The 22,174-nt window shown below is 50.2% G+C and overlaps 1 protein-coding gene across 6 annotated transcripts in view; it reads left to right on the plus strand.

The window, feature by feature from the left end:
* LOC138802307 (vacuolar fusion protein MON1 homolog B-like) overlaps positions 1-22,174 on the plus strand; it is an 84,477-nt gene that overhangs the window by 60,325 nt on the left and 1,978 nt on the right. For 3 of the 6 annotated variants that reach the window (XM_069985459.1, XM_069985458.1, XM_069985456.1), the window contains exons 2-4: positions 13,835-13,894; positions 19,314-20,606; positions 20,885-21,683. In XM_069985459.1, the coding sequence (XP_069841560.1) occupies positions 13,858-13,894; positions 19,314-20,606; positions 20,885-21,683 (2,129 nt within the window). In that variant the 5' untranslated portion in view covers positions 13,835-13,857. Of the gene's footprint in view, positions 1-9,869; positions 9,968-13,834; positions 13,895-19,310; positions 20,607-20,884; positions 21,684-22,174 lie in introns of those variants that run through there. The other 3 variants (XM_069985453.1, XM_069985454.1, XM_069985455.1) reach the window with 3 other exon arrangements.

Genomic DNA, 22,174 nt, shown 5'->3' on the forward strand with positions numbered 1-22,174 from the left:
AGCACCATACAGATCACCACAGGCAGCATTACAGCACCATACAACTATCATTCACGGGCAGCATTACAGCACCATACAGATCTGATCCACAGGCAGCATTACAGCACCATACAGATCTCATCCACGGGCAGCATTACAGCACCATACACATCTCATCCACGTGCAGCATTACTGCACCATACAGATCACCACGGGCAGCATTACAGCAATATACAGATCTCATCCATGGGCAGCATTACAGCACCATACAGATCACCACAGGCAGCATTACAGCAATATACAGATCTCATCCACGGGCAGCATTACAGCACCATACAGATCTCATCCACGGGCAGCATTACAGCACCATACAGATCTCATCCACGGGCAGCATTACAGCACCATACAGTTCTCATCCACGTGCAGCATTACCGCATTATACAGATCTCATCCACGGGCAGCATTACAGCACCATACAGATCTCATCCACGGGCAGCATTACAGCACCATACAGATCTCATCCACGGGCAGCATTACAGCACCATGCAGTACAGGGATTTCTGGGGGTCGCAGTCACACTATGGCAGAGTCTCGGTTATGTTTATTAATCAGACAGAGCAGCCTACAGAGACCAACAGTGATAAATCCGCCGGTTATACGGTGGTTTTCGGGCCCCTCTATGTGTTCCTATAGCGGCCGCATCCCAGCGATGACAGCCGGGCCCCTCCGACCAGAGTCTAGCTCCGCCCACACATATGACTGGTCACATGATCGTGATGACATCATCAAAGGTCCTGTAGTCTACAAGGATCTGGCGGTTGAGACTAGAATGTAGTTGCCAGGGGTAGGTCCTACCCCTGGAGTCCGGAATCTAGCCCATTCACTATGAGCAGGCTAGAATGTAGTTGCTAGAAGTAGGTCCTACCTCTGGAGTCCGGAATCTAGCCCATTCAGTAGGAGAAGGCTAGAATGTAGTTGCCAGAGGTAGGTCCTACCCCTGGAGTTGCTAAAAAGTAATTTTTACCCCTGAAGTACAGAATTTAGTCTGTTCTCTACTGAGCAGGCTAGAATGTAATTGCCAGAGGTAGGTCCTACCCCTGGAGCCCGTAGTTGCCAGAAGTAGGTCCTACCCCTGGAGTCCAGAATCTAGCTCATTCACTGTGAGCAGGCTAGAATGTAGTTGTCAGAGGTAGGTCCTACCCCTGGAGTCCAGAATCTATCTCATTCACTGTGAGCAGGCTAGAATGTAGTTGCCAGAGGTAGGTCCTACCATTGGAGTCTGTAGTTGCCAGAAGTAGCTCCTACCCCTGAAATCCGGAATCTAGCTCATTCACTATGAGCAGGCTAGAATGTAGTTGCCAGAGGTAGGTCCTACCCCTGGAGCCCGTAGTTGCCAGAAGTAGGTCCTACCCCTGGAGTCCGGAATCTAGCTCATTCACTGTGAGCAGGCTAGAATGTAGTTGCTAGAGGTAGGTCCTACCCCTGAAGCCCGTAGTTGCCAGAAATAGGTCCTACCCCTGAAGCCTGTAGTTGCCAGAAGTAGGTCCTACCCCTGGAGCCCGGAATCTAGCCCATTCACTATGAGCAGGCTAGAATGTAGTTGCTAGAAGTAGGTCCTACCTTTGGAGTCCGGAATCTAGCCCATTCAGTAGGAGAAGGCTAGAATGTAGTTGCTGGAGGTAGGTCCTACCCCTGGAGTTGCTAAAAAGTAATTTTTACCCCTGAAGTACAGAATTTAGACTGTTCTCTACTGAGCAGGCTAGAATGTAATTGCCAGAGGTAGGTCCTACCCCTGGAGCCCGTAGTTGCCAGAAGTAGGTCCTACCCCTGGAGTCCGGAATCTAGCTCATTTACTGTGAGCAGGCTAGAATGTAGTTGCCAGAGGTAGGTCCTACCCCTGGAGCCCGTAGTTGCCAGAAGTAGGTCCTACCCCTGGAGTCCAGAATCTAGCTCATTCACTGTGAGCGGGCTAGAATGTAGTTGTCAGAGGTAGGTCCTACCATTGGAGTCTGTAGTTGCCAGAAGTAGGTCCTACCCCTGGAGTCCGGAATCTAGCCCATTCACTATGAGCAGGCTAGAATGTAGTTGCCAGAGGTAGGTCCTACCCCTGGAGCCCGTAGTTGCCAGAAGTAGGTCCTACCCCTGGAGTCCGGAATCCAGCTCATTCACTGTGAGCAGGCTAGAATGTAGTTACCAGAGGTAGGTCCTACCCCTGAAGCCCGTTGTTGCCAGAAATAGGTCCTACCCCTGAAGCCCGTAGTTGCCAGAAGTAGGTCCTACCCCTGGAGTCCGGAATCTAGCTCATTCACTATGAGCAGGCTAGAATGTAGTTGCCAGAGGTAGGTCCTACCCCTGGAGCCCGTAGTTGCCAGAAGTAGGTCCTTCCCCTGGAGCCTGTAGTTGCCAGAAGTAGGTCCTACCCCTGGAGTCCGGAATCTAGCTCATTCACTATGAGCAGGCTAGAATGTAGTTGCCAGAGGTAGGTCCTACCCCTGAAGCCCGTAGTTGCCAGAAGTAGGTTCTACCCCTGGAGTCCAGAATCTAGCTCATTCACTGTGAGCAGGCTAGAATGTAGTTGCCAGACGTAGGTCCTACCCCTGAAGCCCGTAGTTGCCAGAAGTAGGTCCTACCCCTGGAGTCCGGAATCTAGCTCATTCACTATGAGCAGGCTAGAATGTAGTTGCCAGAGGTAGGTCCTACCATTGTAGTCTGTAGTTGCCAGAAGTAGGTCCTACCCCTGGAGTCCGGAATCTAGCCCATTCACTATCAGCAGGCTAGAATGTAGTTGCCAGAGGTAGGTCCTACCCCTGGAGCCCGTAGTTGCCAGAAGTAGGTCCTACCCCTGGAGCCTGTACTTGCCAGAAGTAGGTCCTACCCCTGGAGTCCGGAATCTAGCTCATTCACTATGAGCAGGCTAGAATGTAGTTGCCAGAGGTAGGTCCTACCCCTGAAGCCCGTAGTTGCAAGAAGTAGGTTCTACCCCTGGAGTCCAGAATCTAGCTCATTCACTGTGAGCAGGCTAGAATGTAGTTGCCAGAGGTAGGTCCTACCCCTGGAGCCCGTAGTTGCCAGAAGTAGGTCCTACCCCTGGAGCCTGTATTTGCCAGAAGTAGGTCCTACCCCTGGAGTCCAGAATCTAGCTCATTCACTGTGAGCAGGCTAGAATGTAGTTGCCAGAGGTAGGTCCTACCCCTGAAGCCCGTAGTTGCCAGAAGTAGGTCCTACCCCTGGAGTCCGGAATCTAGCTCATTCACTATGAGCAGGCTAGAATGTAGTTGCCAGAGGTAGGTCCTACCCCTGGAGCCCGTAGTTGCCAGAAGTAGGTCCTACCCCTGGAGCCTGTAGTTGCCAGAAGTAGCTCCTACCCCTGGAGTCCGGAATGTAGCTCATTCACTGTGAGCAGGCTAGAATGTAGTTGCCAGAGGTAGCTCCTACCCCTGGAGTCCGGAATCTAGCTCATTCACTATGAGCAGGCTAGAATGTAGTTGCCAGAGGTAGGTCCTACCATTGGAGTCTGTAGTTGCCAGAAGTAGGTCCTACCCCTGGAGCCTGTAGTTGCCAGAAGTAGCTCCTACCCCTGGAGTCCGGAATGTAGCTCATTCACTGTGAGCAGGCTAGAATGCAGTTGCCAGAGGTAGGTCCTACCCCTGGAGCCCGTAGTTGCCAGAAGTAGGTCCTACCCCTGGAGTCCGGAATCTAGCTCATTCACTGTGAGCAGGCTAGAATGTAGTTGCCAGAGGTAGGTCCTACCCCTGGAGTCCCTGGTTGTCAGAGATTGGGGGTGGGGGGGCTTTGGTAACCTACATGGCAACTCATCACTCACTAAAAAGCTGAGCCTGACAAGCTCAGAGAGAGACAGCCACAGTCCTTCTTGCACCACACAGAGTGAACTGATCCATCTACAAGGAGAATGGGAGGTGGATGGAACTCACTGATCCATCTGCCACATTATACAGGCAGGAGAGATGTCAGCACATGGGTATTGTAAAGGTTAGTGCCAGAGATATGTAATTTCCTTAACAAACATCCAACCTTCCAGTATATATCAGCTGCTGTATGTCCTACAGGAAGTGATGTATTCTCTTTAGTCTGACACAGTGCTCTTTGCTGCCACCTCTGTCCGTGTCAGGAACTGTTCAGAGCAGTAGAAAATCCACATAGAAAACCTCTCCTGCTCTCCAGACTGGAAATAATAAAGTAATCTAAAAGAGGTTGCAGGACCATTCTATGGCCTCCCTTCCCTGCTTGCGCTCGCTTTGCGGGGTTTGCGGTCACTGACCGACAGTGTGTAGTGTAGGAACTCAGGGGACCTGCACGTGGTACACGAGGCAATATGGTTTAATTAAATTACATACCATCATCCTGGCGGTGGTTTTTAAATGTAGCCGAGAAGCATTAGGGCCCATTCACACAGAGCAAGAACGGCGGAATGCCGCCAGCCTCAGTGTCTTAATGACACTCTATGGGAGGTGCACGCTGCATCTCTCGGCGCTGAAGAATGAACATGTTCATTCTTCAGCGCGGGGAGAGGAGCCGCACGCGCCTCCCATACAAGGTCATTATGACACGGAGGCTGGCGGCATTCCGCCGTTCTTGCTCTGTGTGAACAGCCCCTTAGTGTCAGCCATAGGTGTGAGGTGCAGCAGCTCCTTTCTCTCCATGCCGTATAATCTAAAAGAGGTTGTTTCTGATAGGCAGGGTTTAAAGGGAATCTGTCAGCACCGGGCCAGACCCAAGGTGCTGACAGTGTAGTATAGGTGTGCATGGTCACTTTCTACAAAGCCTCCCTGCAGTAATTTGTTTAAACTCCCACAAACGCACTCTAACCAAGTGTCAAAGAGTACTGGCTTGGCATTTGGGCCACACCTCGGCCCGCCTCACCCCATTTTCATGCATTTTACCCATTAGCCTGCCTCCTGCTCCCCGTCGTAGTCACGTTGTTGCACGTCTGCACAGACAATTCCCTCGGAGGGTGTGCTCCTGATAACACCATTCCTGCATGCACCATAGGGCGGAAGAGGAGGGTGCAGAGGGCATTGGCTTCAGGCCCTCAGCATGTGTGCACCGCACTTCTGCCCAACAACGCATGCACGATTAGCAACATAATGATATCGGGGAGCAGGCGAATAGGTATATATGCATTAAAAAGGGGAGGAAGAAGTAGTGGTGAGGCGGGCCGAGATGCGGCACAAATGCCAAGCCACCACTCCTCTTTGACGCTTGGTTAGACTGTTTGTTAAGTGGAAAAATCCCACTGCACAGAGGCTTTGTAGACAGGTTCAATGCACACAAGGGGATACACACTGTTAGCACCTCGGGTCCAGTCACTGACGGATTCACTTTGGGGTTATGTTCACACTGTGTATTTTTCCGTCCGTAGTGTGAACCGCGAATATACGCACATAGTTTTGAGGTTGATGCGTTCGCTTGGAAGTATACGATATACGCCTGCACAATGCACACTACGTATGAGCTTACGGCCGGATCGTATACGGCGCCATGAAAAATGAACAAGACCATTGTTTGAGGACGGAAATGTTGTAACTCACGGCCGTGGATTTCCATGCGGTCTCGTACGAAATACTTATTTCAGCCAAATTGAACTTGATTTTTCGATCCAAAAGGTTCTGTGTGTTTTATTGGGCTGGGCGAAGATTTCCAAGTAAATGACTTGTTTCAGATCACTACGAAACAAGCTAGGGAAGCATAACTCTACTACAGGCGTATGTTCGCAGTTTGTATCATCCGGCCGCATGTCGACTTTTCCCACTCCCGTAGTTTCGGCCGCACATGTACGGCGGCGTACGAACTACGGCCGGATTCATACGCAGTGTGAACATAGCCTAAAGCTTAAAAATGTAGAAAAATAAAAGACGGGGTACTGGGGTAATAATGGGGGAAGGTGGAGTTAGTGTTAGCCATTTTATACCAGCTAACACTAAGCCCTGACTCATGGATGCCATCTGTCAGCCTGTAAAGATGACAAATTGAAAAAAATAATGTTTTATTCAAAAAATAACCCCCCCCGCCCCACACCCTGGTCATTGACATTGTCCACCGAATCAGTCACAAGCCTGTTTACCAATATCTGAAAAACAAAAGGGGAGACACAAAAAAGGGCAGGAGCAGAACACCCATCATTTTGACAGATGCTGCTTACACTCCGGTACACAAGGGGTTAAGTGAGGATGCATCGCATCTCCACTTAACCCTTTTGGTGCCATACTGAACAATGTGGCCCACGATGGGGTTGTGAGGATGCACTGTATCCACACCAACTCCCTAGTGGCCAGACCATCCCCGCAAGGAAGGGGGGTTAAACGCCCCCTTCCTTTCTGGGATGGGTGCAGTGCGGGTAAAGCGTCCATACTTACCTTCAACATCTTCCTTCTCCAGAGCCCAGCACACTGAGCTTTTAGTGTGCTGTGCTCTGTCTCTTCAAATCTACCATCAGCCACTCAGCGGCTGAGGCGGGGCATTGCTGCAGGCGATGACTGGCTGAGCAAAGACTTGTGCAGTGTCAGCTCAGCCAATCAGCAGCTGATCACCTCTCCCCCACCCTAATAAACACAATGAAACAACACCCCCAGCTCTCCCCCACCCCAATAAAAACATGAAACCATTTTTTTTTTTTTTTAAATAAACTTTTATTACAAACAATTTAAAGATTAATATTGCACAGTGATCTGTCAGCAGGTTCTGGTTGTATAAACTAATAGTGTGTACAAGGCTTTTTATGCAATCAATATTATACCTTTATTTTGAAAATTAAGGTTATATTCACAGTTTTTTTTTGTATCCGATGCAGGGATATGTCGCAAAGATGTCTGAGACAGCCCATAGAGGTCTATGGGAGTACCGGAATTCTGGACACTTTCCTGATGCACATCAGGAAAGTGTCCGGAATTCTGGTGACAGGCCAGGCTGGGTGCATGTGACAGGCCGGGGTGGGCGCCTGCATGGAGCTGCAGGCACCAGCACCCCCTCCCAGGCAGACACAGTGCCAGTGCAGCGGACACTAGACTGGGAGCACTAGGCTGGGAGCAGACCACAGGCATTCTTGGCAGCATTCCTCTATCTAGCTACCCCCCCCCAACCTCAGCACAATGATGATCGCTAAGTCCCCCGGGACCGCAGCAGTGAGGTTTGCAGCCCCACCCATCTCATTCTCGCCAGCAGTGATAATTGCTAAGAAACAACTCCTCCCCCCCACACACCTATCATGTGTCACAAATCCGGAAAATCTGTCCAGATTTCCAGACCCATAGGGGTACATTAGTCATGGACACCCTTCAGGATTTTTCCGGAAAACAGGTCAGGATTTTTCACATTCTGTCCTAATTTCATCCAAAATTCTGGCACAGACGCCCCCGTAGAACTATACGGGAGCACCAGAACTCCGGATGCTTTCCTGATGCACACCAGGAAAGCATCCAGAACTCCTGATTTGTTGCCCCAGTGTTCCTTTTACAGACCTCACTGTAAAACGATGAGTTCCCCTGGGGCAGCTGGGGGAGGGGCTGGGGGTGCCAGATGGGACTGGGGTAGCTGGACACACCTCCTCCCGGCCGCACATGGAGCTCCTCGGTCTCTGGAGGCCGCGGGGACTGCAGGGTAAGGTGATCGCATTGCTGCAGGCTCTGGGGCTGTACAGCAGGATTGGGGGTTTACACTGCACCCTCTGATCCTGCTGTAAAGCTCCAGGACTCGTAGCAATGCGATCACCTTACCCTGCAGCCCCCGCAGCCTCCTCCAGAGACCGGGGAGCAGGGCTGTATTTACCCGTTCCGCTTGCTCTTCCCCCGGCTGCCAGTGTGCTGTGACATCTGGGGGCGCTCCGCTGCCGGCTGTACAGGGAGGCGGTAGTCCCCATGTGGCCGGCACTCCCTGGGACATGTCCTTCTCCCCTGCAGTACGGAGTGCACCCTCTGCTCCCGGGCACCGCCCACCTCTGAACCCGCGCACTGAACTTCTGAGGTTCAGGGGAAGGGGGAGTGTGGAGGTGGACAGAGGGGAAAGCAAGCAGGGCGCTATACAAGGGGCACCACTCCATCGGGCTCCCGGTCAGAGGGGCACTCATCACTCTGCACTGTGAGGTCCCCCCATCTCACCCGCTGGGGCCTTCCTTTAAAGCTGCAGTTGGGCACCATGGCAACAATCCAGGAATGGGGGGCCCGATCATTAATCATTACAGCTGTCCAGGAGCCCAGGGCCCATCTTCATCAGTGAGGGGGGAGCTGTGCCACTCAGGGGGGGGAGGGTACAGGCTGGTTAGGGGCTGTGACGGGGGGGGGGGGGACATAGTCAATCATTACAGCGATTCAGGAGCAGAAGCCCAGAGCCCGTCTTCATCAGTAAGTTCAGGGGGGGGGGGGGGGTGTAGTTGTGCCACTCAGAGGGCCGGATCATTACTGCGGTCCTGGGTGGGGGTGGTTGATGGTGTCCGGTCTTTGTGATCATCACTGGGGGGGGGGGGTCCAGGTGGCGGGGGGAAGGGGAGTTGGAGGCTGTGGTGGCCAGCACTGAAGGTCCAGGGGACAAAGGGGTACGGTCAGTGCCACAGGGTGGGGGTATCACTGCTGGCGGCTGGGGTGCACTGGGCTTTCAACCAAAGCAATAGATCCACACACCCCTGACCCTGCAGATTATCTCACAACAGTGCATCCACACACCCCTGACCCTGCAGAACATTGCATACCAGTGCACCCACACACCCCCCTGCAGACCATCTCATAACAGTGCACCCACACACACTGACCCTGCAGAGCATCACATAATAGTGCACCCACACACACTGACCCTGCAGAGCATCACATAACAGTGCACCCACACACACTGATCCTGCAGAGCATCACATAACAGTGCACCCACAAACCTCTCCCTGCAGAGCATCACATAACAGTGCACCCACAAACCTCTCCCTGCAGAGCATCACATAACAGTGCACCCACAAACCTCTCCCTGCAGAGCATCACATAACAGTGCACCCACACACACTGACCCTGCAGAGCATCACATAACAGTGCACCCGCACACACTGACCCTGCAGAGCATCACATAACACATAACAGTGCACCCACAAACCTCTCCCTGCAGAGCATCACATAACAGTGCACCCACAAACCTCTCCCTGCAGAGCATCACATAACAGTGCACCCACACACACTGACCCTGCAGAGCATCACATAACAGTGCACCCGCACACACTGACCCTGCAGAGCATCACATAACACATAACAGTGCACCCACAAACCTGTCCCTGCAGAGCATCACATAACAGTGCACCCACAAACCTGTCCCTGCAGAGCATCACATAACAGTGCACCCACAAACCTGTCCCTGCAGAGCATCACATAACAGTGCACCCGCACACACTGACCCTGCAGAGCATCACATAACAGTGCACCCGCACACACTGACCCTGCAGAGCATCACATAACACATAACAGTGCACCCACAAACCTCTCCCTGCAGAGCATCACATAACAGTGCACCCACAAACCTCTCCCTGCAGAGCATCACATAACAGTGCACCCACAAACCTGTCCCTGCAGAGCATCACATAACAGTGCACCCACAAACCTGTCCCTGCAGAGCATCACATAACAGTGCACCCACAAACCTGTCCCTGCAGAGCATCACATAACAGTGCACCCACAAACCTCTCCCTGCAGAACATTGCACCCACACACACTGACCCTGCAGAGCATCACATAGCAGTGCACCCACACACCCCTCAAAACAGTGGTTTACCTCCTGCTGATCATATACACTGCACTCACTATACTGCTGCCTCATGAAAAGCCCGGAAAACCAGCCGCCTGATAGAAAACCGAGCAGAGGAAGATAGCTCCTCCCACACATGAGGCTGGTCACATGGGCATGACATCATCAAAGGTCCTCAAGACCTACCTCTGGCAACTACATTCTAGCCTCCACCCTGCCCCGAGACGAGCGGCAGAGCCCGGGCACGGAGCCCCTATGTCCGGTAATACCGGGGACGGGGATATATGTGTACGGGGAAGGGACCCTGCATGGCGTATGGATGGTATATATGTATATACGGGGGTCTCTGCGTGGTGTATGGATGGTATATGTATATATGGGAGTCTCTGCATGGTGTATGGATGGTATATGTATATACAGGGGTCTCTGCATGGTGTATGGATGGTATATGTATATATGGGAGTCTCTGCATGGTATATATGTATATACGGGGGTCTCTGCATGGTATATAGATGGTATATGTATATACAGGGGTCTCTGCATGGCGTATGGATGGTATATATGTATATACGGGGGTGTCTGCATGGTGTATGGATGGTATATGTATATATGGGGGTCTCTGCATGGTATATGGATGGTATATGTATATATGGGAGTCTCTGCATGGTATATATGTATATACGGGGGTGTCTGCATGGTATATGGATGGTATATGTATATACGGGGGTCTCTGCATGGTATATAGATGGTATATGTATATACAGGGGTCTCTGCATGGTATATATGTATATACGGGGGTGTCTGCATGGTATATGGATGGTATATGTATATACGGGGGTCTCTGCATGGTATATAGATGGTATATGTATATACAGGGGTCTCTGCATGGCGTATGGATGGTATATATGTATATACGGGGGTCTCTGCATGCTGTATGGATGGTATATGTATATATGGGAGTCTCTGCATGGTATATATGTATATACGGGGGTCTCTGCATGGTATATGGATGGTATATGTATATACGGGGGTCTCTGCATGCTGTATGGATGGTATATGTATATATGGGGGTGTCTGCATGGTATATGGATGGTATATGTATATACGGGGGTGTCTGCATGGTATATGGATGGTATATGTATATACGGGGGTGTCTGCATGGTATATGGATGGTATATGTATATACGGGGGTGTCTGCATGGTATATGGATGGTATATGTATATACGGGGGTGTCTGCATGGTATATGGATGGTATATGTATATACGGGGGTGTCTGCATGGTATATGGATGGTATATGTATATACAGGGGTGTCTGCATGGTATATGGATGGTATATGTATATACGGTGGTCTCTGCATGGTGTATGAATAATATATGTATATACAGGGGTCTCTGCATGGTGTATGGATGGTATATGTATATACGGGGGTCTCTGCATGGTGTATGGATGGTATGTGTATATACGGGGGTCTCTGCATGGTGTATGGATGGTATATGTATATACGGGGGTCTCTGCATGCTGTATGGATGGTATAAGTATATACGTCGGTCTCTACACGTTATACACAGGGTCTAGGCAATGTCACTGGATATCCTTACATCTCATGCATGGTATCTGCCTAGTAATGTGATATCATATATCCCCCCCATATATGCAGCATTGTTATCCTGAATGATGGGAGACCACCCAGCCACATCACTTTCTTAGATATAGACAGAAGTAAGGGACAGATGCATGGGGGTAGATTTCTTTTTTTCTCCCATTGCCTTGTGTCCTGGACTGCTGGAGGTCGTGGACTAGTGGCGGCGCCGGCGGTCGTGGACTAGTGGCGGCGCCGGCGGTCGTGGACTAGTGGCGGCGCCGGCGGTCGTGGACTAGTGGCGGCGCCGGCGGACGTGGACTAGTGGCGTTGCCGGCGGTCGTGGACTAGTGGCAGGGCCTAGCAGTAACCTGTTATATGAATCTCTGTGACGTTCCCTGTCAGGGAGCTTCTGGTTCCTGGTAGCCGTGTACGGCTCCCGGCTGTATTGTGGGTTTGCTCAGTGTCTGTGATGTTTACATGGGACTGCGCCTGCTGATATGAATATTATCCAGAGTGAGTCATACCGTCTGCGGATTATCAATGGGAGATTGACTCCATGAAATGTCTACTGCTACCTCATACATGCAGGCGGGGTCGGAGCCAGTGCCAGGATCCATGTGATCCTCATAGATTAGTCCTGTGTCCTGTCATGTGCCGGATCGATCCGGTCACTGGTGCTGATGAGTGGAGGGAGCTGCCCCCATTGTCCCTTCTACACATCCCGTGTACAACTCATGCAATGACTTAACCCTATGAAGCGCCCTGCAAGCTTAGGCTGACCAGAGTGCAGATGTATTCAGTGCCGCCGGCATAAAGTGCAGCTGTAGGGGTGTATTCAGACACAGCATATAGTGCAGGTGTAGGGGTGTATTCAGACACCGCATATAGTGCAGCTGTAGGGGTGTATTCAGACACAGCATATAGTGCAGATGTAGGGGTGTATTCAGACCCGGCATATAGTGCAGGTGTAGGGGTGTATTCAGACCCGGCTTATAGTGCAGATGTAGGGGTGTATTCAGACACAGCATATAGTGCAGATGTAGGGGTGTATTCAGACACAGCATATAGTGCAGATGTAGGGGTGTATTCAGACACAGCATATAGTGCAGATGTAGGGGTGTATTCAGACACAGCATATAGTGCAGATGTAGGGGTGTATTCAGACACAGCATATAGTGCAGATGTAGGGGTGTATTCAGACACAGCATATAGTGCAGCTGTAGGGGTGTATTCAGACACAGCATATAGTGCAGCTGTAGGGGTGTATTCAGACACAGCATATAGTGCAGCTGTAGGGGTGTATTCAGACACAGCATATAGTGCAGATGTAGGGGTGTATTCAGATACAGCATATAGTGCAGATGTAGGGGTGTATTCAGACACAGCATATAGTGCAGATGTAGGGGTGTATTCAGACACAGCATATAGTGCAGATGTAGGGGTGTATTCAGACACAGCATATAGTGCAGATGTAGGGGTGTATTCAGACACAGCATATAGTGCAGATGTAGGGGTGTATTCAGATACAGCATATAGTGCAGATGTAGGGGTGTATTCAGACCCGGCATATAGTGCAGGTGTAGGGGTGTATTCAGACCCGGCATATAGTGCAGCTGTAGGGGTGTATTCAGACACAGCATATAGTGCAGCTGTAGGGGTGTATTCAGACCCGGTATATAGTGCAGATGTAGGGGTGTATTCAGACCCGGCATATAGTGCAGCTGTAGGGGTGTATTCAGACCCGGCATATAGTGCAGATGTAGGGGTGTATTCAGACACGGCATATAGTGCAGATGTAGGGGTGTATTCAGACACGGCATATAGTGCAGATGTAGGGGTGTATTCAGACACGGCATATAGTGCAGGTGTAGGGGTGTATTCAGACCCGGCATATAGTGCAGATGTAGGGGTGTATTCAGACACAGCATATAGTGCAGATGTAGGGGTGTATTCAGACACAGCATATAGTGCAGATGTAGGGGTGTATTCAGACACGGCATATAGTGCAGGTGTAGGGGTGTATTCAGACCCGGCATATAGTGCAGATGTAGGGGTGTATTCAGACACAGCATATAGTGCAGATGTAGGGGTGTATTCAGACACAGCATATAGTGCAGATGTAGGGGTGTATTCAGACCCGGCATATAGTGCAGATGTAGGGGTGTATTCAGACCCGGTATATTCGGCAGTCCTGGTGCGGTTCTTGCTGTATACCAGTGTGTGTGTTTGTGTCTCCCTGGCCCGGGTAACATTGCGCACTCCCAGCTGCCCCCTCCCACACACTGGCTGCAGATGTGGGAGGGATTACAGCTTTATAAAGCAGCAGATTTGTTTGCAGTATATATATATAGTGTGAACACTTCCTGAATACAAGACATGGCTCCAGTATGCAAATAAGAGGGTGCAGGGTGTTAGTACTAGACACAAAGGGCGAACAGAAAAAGATGTTGTGCCAGGTATACAGGAGCTCCTCAGAGAGATATACATGTAGTATACATACACATACATAAGAACTGAGCTTATATCTTATTGTCTCTTTATCAGGTGCCAGCAGAGATGTGGGGGCGATGGCCGAGGATCCAGGGAAAGAGAAGCTGGAGACTGGTGAGTAATGGGAGACCACAGCGAGGGCCTTTTACACGGGCCGATTATCAGCAGGGTGTATTGCTAGAAACTATTATCAGCCAATAATCTGCCTGTGTAAAGGTGACAGTAATCGGCTGAGTACAGGGAAACCGCCCAATCCTCGGCTGATCACATCTTTTGGACATCTTTACAATTTATTGCTATCAGATGCATCTTCCTGTATAAACGAGATGTCCAGCCAATAGCAAAGGGAAACTGACAGCACAGATATGTGTATACTGGTTGCTGAGAAATGTATATATCTGGGCTGTCACTTTCCAGATCACAAGCATTGCATACTTACCTAGTGCGCTGGTGGGAGAGCTGGATGCCAGATCACACAGCAGCACACAAGGTAAGTATGCACTGCTTGTGATTTGGAAACTGACAGTACGGTTATATACATATCTGTGCTGTCAGTTTCCATGGCTGCACAAACATTACATGGATTGTTTGTGCAGTCTGGCTGGTCCATTATTGTATTGTGTAAAAGGACCCTTATGTCCCATGTCTATAGTGGACAGATGGGTGAGGTCTGGTCCTCCACATCATACTATACTACTGTCCAGCAAGTCTGTTATATGGTTAAGGAATCCTGTAGAGATTAGGTCAAATGCATCCCCATAATGGACTGGGGGGATTCTAAATAGTGATAAACATAAGGGTTAGGTCGAACACTACTGGACTTAAAGGGATGATTCAGAATTAAGGAGCACAGCTCCTTTTTTTGCAAAAGGAGCGCCACCCCTGTCCCCAGGTTGTGTGTGGTATTACAGTTCACCTGTATTTACTTCACTGTAATTGCCTGTGAAACTACACCCAAACTCTGGAAGAAAGCTGCCATGTTTTTCTTAGCCTGGATAACCCCTTTAAAGGAAAGCTTCAACCAGAGCATCTGCTAAGACTCAGCCATTCCTGTATACATGGGGGGGGGGAAGGGGTGTCTCCTACATTCATGGTGCTGCAGATATTGTTAGACAGTAGTCAAGCATCCATGCACATACAGTGGAATAGATGCTAGCTTAGCTGATCGGACATGCTGCTGCTTGGCTCCCTCTTTGTGCGGCCCCAAGGCTGAGTGTGCATTAGGTCTGTATCGTCCACATTCACAGTCCATAGGGTTACATGCACCTCTGTGTATCTCTGTGGACTCTAGCCTTAGAGGTAAATGAGGAGCCCCACAGGAGGTCTCTGTATATAATGCAGCCCCGACCTTATCGTGCTGGTTTCCTTTCCCATCAGACATTTAGCTGTGGAGACGATGGATATTACCAGGCCGTTTGGCTTCATTGCTCTTCACTGCTATTAAAGAACTTCTCTAAAACTGAATATTTCTCAATATTTCCTCTTGGAGGACGACATACTGTAGTCTTATATTCTCCGAGGCTCTGTTCATATCGGGGTTGTGGCTTCTGTGCTGTGTGCTTGTTGGACTTATATAGGGGTCCAGTGAATTCTGACCAGGTATCATTCGTCCTCTTAGTAAAAACTAATGTAGTTTCCCAACAGTAATGTGAACAGAGCTGTAGATTTCTGTCCCCTGTATGGGTAGCATACATGCCAATGAGCAACGTGTAGGATGTCTCTGTATCTGGGATCAGCATCTCGGAGCCATATAAGAACTCTTTTATGTATAATCTGATTTTATTGGCAACCATGCAAAAGAACAGATACACATTAAATCACACGCAATAAACTGCGACCTGCAAGTCGCATGGTGTCAGGTTTTCTAATATTATAAAAGAATACAAATAGAAGCAGCTATCAATTATAGCATAATGCTGCTAGAGGTGCACATGGCACCAAACAGAACCAACAGTCAGCGAAAAGTAACATTGATGGATAGGCATGTAGGAAAAAAGAAAAAGGGAAGGGAAAAGAAAGACAAAGGGAAAACAAAGATGAAAAGAAGAACAGAGGGAGGGAGGGGGATGGCAGGGGGAGAAAGATGACCACTACAGTCAGTTAGACTCGCCAATCCCAGAACCACAGAATCTCCGGGTGTCAGGATTTAGCGGGTAAGAACAAGAAACTCCTCTGAATCCATGAACAAGCGCCAAGGAAACCATATTTTCTCAAATTTGTCAGATCGGTCATGGGCCTCAGCCACCAACTCTTCCATTCTGCCAAGGTCTCTAAGCTCACTCATCCATTCTGCCAGGGTAGGTACAAGGGGAGTCTTCCAGTGCCGGGGGATAACCATGCGAGCAGCAGTCAGAAAGTGTCGTAAGAGTCCCTTTTTGGACTTAGAGAGAGAACCCGGTAGTTTAGATAATAAAGTCAGTTGAGGAGAGTTGACAACAGTCTGTCCAGAATACGCATTGTAGATTCCCAAGACTTTGTCCCAGAAGTCACGGATCCCCGGGCAAGCCCACCAAACGTGCAACATATCACCAGCCTCCGTTAGGCACCGCCAGCAGCGATCCGAAGCCTCAGGGAACATTTTATGCAAGGTGACCGGGCAGTAATACCACCTCGAGATAATTTTGTAGTTCTTTTCCTTAGCTTTAGCAGCCATGGAAATGCCGTGGGTTAGTTCGCATATCTTCTGGACAGACTGTGAGTCAAAAGAGGTGTTGAGGTCTGCTTCCCATTTATCAAAGAAAGAAGCTCTGTCAGGGTTAGCGGTACTGATCAAGATCTGGTAAATAACTGAGATGCAATGCGGAATGGCAGATGTGGAGACAACTAGGTTGTCGAAGTCAGTGAGTGCCGGGTTGTAAGTGTCCCGTGGGAAGAGGGCCTGAATGAAAGAGACCAACTGATTATGTTCCAGCCAGGACAGCCGACCTCTCGCAGACTGGGCTTGGAGAGAAGCCAAAGAAGAAACTGTCCCGCCCGTCATGCAGTCACGTATTCTAGGACTGACAGATCGGTCCCATAACAGGAACGTGTGTGTCTGCCATCCGGGCTGGAATTTCGGATTCTGGAGAATAGGGGAGAGCGGCCCAGGGGTAACAGATAACCCCCACTTAGCGACCCATCTATCCCAGACACAAAGTGTATGAGACATCAGAAAAGGGAGACCGGAGAAAACCTGACGGTCTTCAGGAAGTATCCAGGGAAGGACAGAGGGGTCAACCGGGCACAGGGAAAACATCAGGTCCACCCATCTCTTCAGACCCCTGCCGTGTACCCAGTCCAGGACCCCACGCAGAACCGCTGCCTCATGATAAGAGCGTAGATCAGGGAGACCCATGCCACCCAGGGATCTGGACTGCGTAAGAGTGGAGTATTTGATCCGTGGCCTGCTCTTGCCCCAGATAAATTTGGAGATGGCACGGCGCAGGGTCCTGAAAAAGGCCACCGGCACGACAATGGGTACAGTCTGGAAGATGTACAGCAGTTTTGGAAGGACATCCATTTTTACAATAGCCATCCGCCCAAACCAGGAAGCTGGTTTTAAGAAGTAGGAGGTCATTTCCGACAAGACCTTATTCAGCAGGGGAGTGTAATTCAAGGCAAAGAGAGAGCTAAGAGCGGAGGGGACTCTAACACCAAGATACACAATAGAGTCCGCGTGCCACTGAAAAGGAAAGGAGGCCCTGACCACACCAAATGTCTCTTGTGGGATTGAAACGTTGAGACCCTCAGTTTTAGACAGGTTGACCTTAAAATTACTAAGGTCACCAAACCGCTGAAATTCCTGGAGAATGGAGGGAAGGGAAGTGATAGGAGAGGATATATATAGAAGCAGGTCGTCCGCATAGAGTGCCAATTTGTGGTGGTCCTGTCCAAATACTGCCCCCTGGATTGTAGGATTTCGCCGTAGGGCCACAGCCAGGTGTTCCATTGTGAGAATATAAAGCGTGGGAGACAAGGGACAACCCTGGCGTGTACCATTGTGGATCGTAAATGAGCTAGAGAGTATGCCATTGGCCCGAACACGAGCCGACGGGCAGGAGTACAACGCCATGATCTTATCTACAAATTGCGGACCAAGTCCCACCCCTGCCAGAACCGACCGCAGGAACCCCCAATGCACTCTATCGAAAGCCTTTTCAGCGTCAACTGAGAGTAAGCACAGAGGGGATCCCGAACGGCCAGCCCACGACAGCAGCGAAAGCGTCCGAAGGGTATTGTCCCTCGCCTCCCTGCCCGGTACGAAACCAACCTGGTCGACATGGATGATTTGGGGGATAAGGAGACTCAGACGAGTTGCCAGTACCTTAGCGTAGAGTTTGAGATCACAGTTAATGAGGGAAATAGGGCGGTAGTTTTTGCAATATTTGGGATCCTTACCAGGTTTGGGCAGGACCACCACATGCGCCTCCAAGGACTGGCGAGGGAAGGGACAGGAAGCAGAAACGTCATTAAAGCACTCAGTCATAAACGGAACTAACAATTCCTTAAATGTTTTGAAAAATCCGGCAGTAAAGCCATCAGGCCCCGGACTCTTACCCCCTTTAGTGTTAGTAATGGCTGCCCGAAACTCATCCTCCGTGAGGGGAGCTTCCAATTCCTCAGCCGACTCCGCAGGGACGGTAGGTAATGCCGTGTCTAGCAGATATGCGGATACCCTAGTCTCCATTTCCTCCACTGGCAGCTCCGAGAAACGGCCCTTAGTATTATAGAGAGAGGAGAAATAGGAGCGAAAAAGAGCTGTGATTTCTTTGGGATTATGTACTGCCTTGCCCTGGTGATCAAGGAGACTAGGGATGTGCGTAACCTGCGTTCTCGGATGAATCAAGCGGGCCAAAGCTCTGCCGCTCTTATTGGCATGTTCATAGAGAAAGCTACGGTACCGTTCCTGCTGAGAGGAGGAGGACTGAGCAAGAGTATCTTTTAGTTGTTCCCTAGCCAGGGTCAGTGCAGTCCAGTTCTCATCAGTGGCATTCCGTTTATGGGCTGTGGAAAGTGCCTCAACCCGACCTAGCAACGCTACAATTTTTGCGCTTTTCTCTCTCTTAAGCCGAGCCCCATGCTGAATCAGAGTCCCCCTAACAACACATTTAAGAGCCTCCCATTGTAGAGGCAGGGGGGTGTCATCAGAAGCATGATCTCGCACGAAGTCCTGTATTGTCTGCGACACAGCCGCTTTGCATGCCACATCCCGAAGAAGCGCCTCATTCAGCCTCCACGACCATTCCCTGGGTACCAACCCCGGCAGATGTAAGGACAAAAAGATAGGAGAATGATCCGACCACAGGGCAGTGCCTATGCTGGCCGCAGGGCTCAGAGTCAACGCAAACTGCGCCACAAAAAACATGTCCAGCCTACCATATGTGCGATGTGCATCAGAATAATGGGTAAAATCCTTATCCTGAGGATGAAGGACTCTCCAAACATCAACCAGTTTATGTAGACTAAGGGTCATAAGAACTCTTTTATATCATTAGATTGTGAATAATTATCATTTTCATAAAACCTTGTGTAATGGATTGCTTTTCTCCAGCAGATCACCAGGGAGATGTAGAGACAAGTCACAGTCCTCAGACTTTGGCATCAGCACAAGATGCCCCAGAAGTTCAGGCTCCGGATATAGGATCAGAGAGTTCAGAAGATGGACATGACCCTAGAGATGATCGCCATCGATGTGTATTAGAGGAGGACACTGATGCCACCATAACACAATGCAGTAGCTCAGATGGGGCTGTGGAGGGCACTGATGCCACCATTACACAATGCTATAAATCAGATAGGGCTGTGGAGGGCACTGATGCCACCATTACACAATGCAGTAGCTCAGATGGGGCTGTGAAGGGCACTGATGCCACCATTACACAATGCTATAGCTCAGATGGGGTTGTGGAGGGCACTGATGCCACCATTACACAATGCTATAGCTCAGATGGGGCTGTGGAGGGCACTGATGCCACCATTACACAATGCTATAGCTTAGAGGGGGCTGTGGAGGGCACTGATGCCACCATTACACAATGCAGTAGCTTAGAGGGGGTTGTGGAGGACACTGATGCCACCATTACACAATGCCGTAGCTTAGAGGGGGCTGTGGAGGGCACTGATGCCACCATTACACAATGCCGTATTTTAGAGGGGGCTGTGGAGGGCAGCAGTCATGGCACCACTCATGAGACACAACAGATTTCCTGTATAGAAACCGAAGTCCTACTAGAAGAAACAGAAAACTCAGATGTGGATTTACCGGGGGGCCAAGAGGTGACTAGTGGAGAGGATACAGGGAGATGTGTGCCAGCTGCAGCAGATACAGATGGTGAGACTGGTGGCCTAATATATGATGGCAGCCAGCCACCACACTCTGTGCACACTGTTAGTGAAGATACAGCATGTAAGGTACCAGAAGATAATGATATAGCGCAGATACATGAAAAGAGCACTGATCACAGGAATATAGAGGCTTCTACTACTGAGACCAAACCAGAAGATCTGGTGGACACTGACCAACATGGAGACGACCACAAAGAACTAACAGACTCGGCCTCAGATAATGCCCTAGAGGACTCTGGTGACTTTCCTGGTATCTCCTCTGTGGTGGGAGGAGTGACAACCAGCGTGTCCCCACCTGTAACCCCAGTTCAGCGAGAGGAGGACGTCACCGCGGAGAGCTGGCGCACAAAACGCAAGCACGTGTTTGTCCTGAGTGAGGCGGGGAAGCCCATCTATTCCCGCTATGGCAATGAAGAGGCCCTGTCCTCCACCATGGGTGTAATGATGGCGCTGGTCAGTTTTGTCCAGAGTGGAAACAATATCATCCGCTCCATCCATTCTGGTAGGTGACATCTTAAACCGTCCGTACACTAAGCTGGCTTCAGTCTCCTTACAGCATAAGTGACTGTTCACACTGAGCTGTATTTAGAGCAGGTTCCTTTCCAGTGGGAATCCCAGCACATTGCTAACATTGAGCATCTAGTGTCTCTTGCTTTGTTCTGGTTGAGTATTTTTCCTCCCAGAATCCATGGCTCAGATATGTTGACACATGGCATAATGTTGGCTGTCTGGTGGGGGATGTTGTCAAGTTGTTGGGCTGATTGTTCGTTTCTCTTTCAGACAAGCAGAAGGTGGTCTTCCTGCAGCAGGGCCCCTTGGTCTTGGTGTCTGTGTCACGGGCCCCTCAGTCGGAGGAGCAGCTGAGGAAGGAGCTGCAGTATGTCTACTACCAGATTATCAGCATGCTCACTCAGGCCAGCGTGGCTCGGATATTTGAGCGTAAGAAGAATTATGACCTGCGACGTCTTCTTGCTGGCTCTGAGAAGATCCTGGATAGTCTTTTGGATTTGCTAGATACTGACCCTGGCTTCCTCCTTGGGGCTGTGCGGTGTGTGGCCCTGCCCAGCCCATTGCGGGACTCCTTGAGCTCTATTCTCACCAAGGCCATCACTCCCAATTTGGTGTTCTCCATCTTGGTAGCAGAGCAGCAGCTTGTGACTGTGGTGCAGGAGAGGGCAGTCATTGAGGATTGCCGCCTGGACCCTGCAGACCTCCACCTGCTTCTGAACCTCATTGGGGCCTCCTCTGCCTTTCAGGCTGGTGAGATCTGGACTCCTATCTGCCTCCCACGGTTTAACCCTGATGGCTACTTTTATGCTTATATCTCGTACTTGGACCCTGAGTGCACTGTGTGCTTGGTGCTGCTCTCCACAGATAAAGAATCCTTCTATGCTGTCTCTGGCTGTAAGAGGAAGATCCAGGAGGCCATGGAGGCCCAGAACTCTCTGCAGGCATTGGCGGGGGCCCTGCGCTGCTGCTCCTATAGTGTGTCTCTTGTGGGAGTCCCTGAGCTCTTGCATTTTGTGTACAAGCCCCTTGACATCCCAGACCCTTACCGACAGCTTCCACAATTTACCAGGTACTTGTTGTTATCAGTCTTGGTCTGTCCGGCCTAAGCTTCATACCGACTTGAGCTGCCTGTAGAGTCTGCTAGGAGCCTGGGGATTAGCACAAAGAAAAAGTGATAAAAGAGGTGGCTTCCTTGCCGCAATCCGTCTGGACCAGGAGTCTGATGTCTGGATCACTGGGTCTCCTCAATGTTACCAGACAATGACTCCAATTCTGTTGAAAGAAGTTCTATATTTACATTCAGCTACGCGTTTCGCGGAGGCCGCCCTCCTCTTCATCAGGCATGTTGATGAAGAGGACCAGACTGGGGAGTCATTGTCCGGTAACATTGAGGAGACCCAGTGATCCAGACATCAGACTCCTGGTCCAGACGGATTGCGCCAAGGAAGCCACCTCTTTTATCACTTTTTCTTTATGCTAATCTTGTTGACGGAACTCCTGGCTGAGTTACCGGAAGGTGGCGGGCTGCAATCCCACTGCAATTTCAAGCTCTGAATAGTG

This window comes from Dendropsophus ebraccatus, chromosome 10 (assembly GCF_027789765.1).
Source record: "Dendropsophus ebraccatus isolate aDenEbr1 chromosome 10, aDenEbr1.pat, whole genome shotgun sequence".
In the NCBI taxonomy this organism is placed as follows: Eukaryota; Metazoa; Chordata; class Amphibia; order Anura; family Hylidae; genus Dendropsophus; species Dendropsophus ebraccatus.